This window comes from Durio zibethinus, chromosome 26 (genome assembly GCF_047325235.1).
Source record: "Durio zibethinus cultivar Kanyao isolate XHJ-2024 chromosome 26, ASM4732523v1, whole genome shotgun sequence".
NCBI lineage: Eukaryota > Viridiplantae > Streptophyta > Magnoliopsida > Malvales > Malvaceae > Durio > Durio zibethinus.
This window is the reverse complement of record NC_143187.1, coordinates 8,983,930-8,988,254: the sequence shown is the minus strand read 5'-3', so window position 1 is coordinate 8,988,254 and position 4,325 is coordinate 8,983,930. Positions and strand designations below refer to the sequence as shown.

General features: G+C 37.1%; 1 protein-coding gene across 1 annotated transcript; it reads right to left on the bottom strand.

The window, feature by feature from the left end:
• Positions 1-501: 501 nt before the first annotated feature.
• Positions 502-2,008, bottom strand: LOC111318707 (senescence-specific cysteine protease SAG39-like). The gene is made up of 2 exons (XM_089755282.1): positions 1,353-2,008; positions 502-1,258 (listed from the first exon to the last, which is right to left on the bottom strand). The coding sequence occupies exons 1-2, from the start codon at positions 1,771-1,773 to the stop codon at positions 666-668; spliced, it is 1,014 nt and encodes a 337-aa protein (XP_089611408.1). The 5' UTR covers positions 1,774-2,008; the 3' UTR covers positions 502-665.
• Between the last annotated feature and the right edge of the window lie 2,317 nt (positions 2,009-4,325).

The following is a 4,325-nucleotide window of genomic DNA, read 5'->3' as shown; positions in this document are numbered from 1 at the left end:
GTAGCAGCCCACAACATATTAAAGTTAAAGGGGCCCACCATAACATAAACTATGCACCCTCCCTAATTTTCTTCTTCAACCGATCGGGTGAAGACGCAGACAGTCGAGTCCTTTGACCCGCCCGACTATATCTCCCATATTTCAGACCCTTTTTCAATCCTTTTTCAGTCAATTTCATTCTCAAACATCAAGCCACAATAAAACAACAAATTTCAGCAGAAAAAGCACAAAAACAGTGCGAGATTTTGTCAAACCCGACCAAAAATTAAACAACCCATGTAAGGCTCCTTTTCAGGTTGAATCAGTGAGTTTGGGGTGAGTTTGCTCTGATACCAATTGTTAGAATTAATCCAAGCTCACCCAGTCACTGGTAGTGTAAAAGCCAGGGCAATTGGCTTGACATTCTACGCTACATGGGTTGTGTCAAGAATTTAAGTTGAGCAGAATCAATTGATAAGCACAATACTGTATCATCATTCAATAACACTTATCATCAATTTATTTTATATTGATGCTTAGATGTTTATGCATCAATCAACAACACTAGCAAGCTCAAATCTAACAACACTCACAACATTTGAAATGGAAAACAAGCAGTGATTCTGGACATAAGACATGTCCGCTATATATCACCTATGGGAAACATTTATAAAGCAACTAATTAATTAGATAGTTGGATAGAGAGCTTCCATCGCGAGGCCGCATAGACCTTCGGGGCTGTCAAAATCTCTCAGAATCCTCATGTAGCCATTCTCACCCCAACTTTCTCCCCATGAATTCTTGATCAACCAATACTTTGTACCGTCTTCACTAGTCCCATATCCAATAATAGTGACAGCATGAGTCAGAAAATTCCAGCAGTTTCCACTGAAAACTCCTTCCTTGTAAAATTTAAAGTCTGTTCCACTCCCGTCGATGGAAATTGAGACAGGTTGGTTTGTTACAGCTTTAAGTAAGGCTTCCTCATCATTGGAAGGTACCTCCTCATAGTCACTGATATCAGCAACTTGGGCTTGCTCCTTCTCTATGGCACAAGTTCCCTGCGTTCCCACGTATAGGTAGTTTTCCTCTGTGGTTAGACCCTGGTTTTCAATAATGTATTGGAATGCACTTGTCATCAAACCACCATTGCAACCCAGGTTGCCGCCATTTGTGCTGCAGTCCAATAGTTGTTGCTCAGACATTGAGATCAACTTACCAGTTTTAATCTGGGTAATCCCTTCCATGGCTGCCACTGCTGAAAATGCCCAGCAACATCCTATAAAACAAAATACCTCTTGTTAAGTGACTTGTTGGAGTCAAACTTTTTGAGATAAGAGAATTGAGAGGATGTTCTTAATCTTAGGCCTTACCACATTCGCCCTGGTCCTTAACAGAGGTGACAGCACCTTTCTCCCTCCAATCCAAGCTTGTTGGAACTTCTGTCACGGCTTCATACCTAAATGATGATGTTGTGGTCGTTGTTGTTGGGTTGTCCCGCTTCTTGTAGCCAGTACGAGCCGCTAGGAATTCATCATGAGTCATGTCTGCGAACTCATTAATGCTTAACTTATAAGTCCTGTTCCCTGCATTGTTGAAATTCTCTATATATTCCAAGTTGTCCTTGAATATCTTAAAACGCTTGTCCTTCTCTGATTGGTTCTCATAAACTCGACCAAAACGTGCCATCCATTGCTCGTGGTTGTTAGCAATGGCAGCTTCAGGCAATGTGCGGGACATGGCATGAGATGCCAAAGTCCCGAAAATGAAAAACAAGACAAGGCTTAAAGTCATTGTTTACACAGTGAAGAAAAAAAAGGAAGTAGAGTTTTTACTAAATTGTGTAGCTGTGAAGAAATAAGCACCCAATGTCAGGTATATATAGTAGTTTACAAGAGACTCTTATGATCTAATAATCGGTCCATATGTTGCAGAAAATTAATCAATCTTCTGCTTGCCAAACAATGTTTATCTAAGTGTGAAACCTGGAAATATTTTTTGGGGGTAGCCAGCCACTATGTAAGTGTTGAGTACGTTAGACATGCCATCTGATTGACTTCACTAAGATGATGCCTTCGTCAAGTTCATAGAACTAATCCCAGCTAATGATTCAGATACTTTCCAAAGATATTTTCAAATTTGGAGAATCTTCATGACTTGTGGGTTTTGTGTGCATATATTTTCACTTTTGCGCCAATTGTTGTTTCTTTGTCTTTCTGATGCATTATCCTCGCCATTTTCTGAAATGAATCACATTTCATAGGTGAATTTCTCTAAAAAGATATAGATTTTTAATAATGATGTTCTCAAAATCACTAGCTAATTTTCTCTGGTTTTCTTAATTTCCCATTTTTTAGAGTTTTATCTTTTTGGAATCGAATTTACAAAATATTTAAAGAACAAATTAAAAAGAGGGCAAAGAATACATAAACCAAATATTTGCAAGCGTACTGTTTATTCTTTTTTTTTTTTTTTCAATAAAACACAAAGCAATTTCTGCAAGACTTGATTCTTGTTTACTTTGTAAGTGTGTGTAAACTTCTAGCTCAAAAGGTGTTAGGAAAATGGGGTCCAGCCTCATGTAAGTGGTTTTGGATCAAATAAAGGTCATGGGCCTTGATCTTTCATTTTACACAGAGCCCTAGCTACTTAATAAAAAAGAGGTGAGGTTATTTTAAGTGTGTGTCGAAAATCAAGTAGAGAAATGAAGAAAAGCCAGGAAAAGCAGAGAAAAAAAAGAGAAAAGAGAGTTGGTTGAACGGAGTTGACCCGTGGTCCAATTGAGTTGGAACTTTATCATGAGGTTTATAATTCAGAGCTCTACATTCTGAACAGTGAAGATCGGGTTTGAAACTCTCTAGGAACAAATTCAGGGTGTATTTGTTGAGTCACTTATTTGGTGAGATTTCTCCAATTGTTTTCTCTAGTTGTTGTTTAGCTCTAGTTTTAGCTAAAGAAGAACTTTGTATACATATTATTTGATAGTGAAGATTTTTCTGATGGTCCGTGATTTTTTCCCTCTACATTGGAGGGTTTTTCACGTAAATCTTGCTGCGCTTTATTTTTCCTGCGTCTTTAATTATTGATTGTTATCTATTGCTTCTGTATTGTTATGATTATTGCTTCAGGTGCAACAACTGGTATCAGAGCAAAGGTTATTTTGAGACATCGATACAGAACCAACCCAGGATATAAGTAAATTCTGTTTGAGATCATGGAGGGTGATATAGGTTCCATGATAAAATTAACAGCATCGAATTATTCAATTTGGAAGCCTATGATGGAGGATCATCTATACTGTAAAGATTTGTATGAGTCAATATTAAGTGATTCAGTTAAACCAGCAGATATGAAAGATGAAAGCTGTAAGAAGCTAGGTAGAAAGACGCTTACTACAATTAGAAAATAGGTTGATATCAGCATGTTCCATCATGTAGCGCAGGAGTCAGATGCTCACATTGTTTGAAAAAAATTGACAGCATTGTATGAGAGAAAAATAGGTATGAATAAAGTTATGCTTGTTAAAAAACTTACAACTTTACAGTACAGGGATGGACGATCTGTTACAAAGCACTTGAGTGATTTTCAAGATATATTTAACCGAATGACAACTATAGAGCTTAAGATGGATGATGAAATGAAGGCGTTATTTCTTTTGGGTTCATTGTCAGATAGCTGAAATACTCTAATTGTGATTGTTCTTAATTTAGCTCCTGATTATAAGGTGACATTGGAGATGGTAAATGACAGTATGCTTAATGAAGAAGCAAGGCGAAAAGATGTAGACCCTGAAAATCAAGTTCTGATCACAGAGAACAGGGGTAGAAACATCGACAGAGGTCAGGACTCAAAAAGTCATGGTAAGTCTAAACATAGATCCAAGTCTAGAGGTAAAGTGAAGTGTTTCTATTGTGGTAAGACAGGTTATATAAAACGAAACTATAAAATCTTGAAGCAAGAGCGAAAAGATGAGAAAGGTAAGAGTTCAGATGATGGCAATATTACAGCAGTGAATTCAGATAGTGATTCAGTTACTTTGATTTATACACATGGTAATTGTAATCATGTTAGTAATCCCGGCATTGAGTGGATAGTTGACACAGGAGCGGTATATCATTATGTTCCTAAGAGAGAGTTGTTTAGAACTTATAAAGCAAGAGATTTTAGTTGTACCAAGATAAAAAATAAGAGTGTGTCACAGATTGTTGGGATTGGTGATATTATTATACAAACTAATACAGGCTGCATGTTGACTTTGAGGGATGTCAGACACATTTCAGATATGAAAATGAACTTGCTTGCTATTAATGTCTTTGATAAGGAGGGATATGAAAGTCGACAAAAGA

What these genes read in the sequence shown, in the direction of transcription:
- LOC111318707 (XM_089755282.1), bottom strand. Translation starts at nt 1,773, where the DNA reads ATGACTTTAAGCCTTGTCTTGTTTTTCATTTTCGGGACTTTGGCATCT. An exon ending in TAAGGACCAGGGCGAATGTG is followed by an intron (nt 1,259 to 1,352) that starts GTAAGGCCTAAG and finishes TTTGTTTTATAG; the next exon opens with GATGTTGCTGGGCATTTTCA.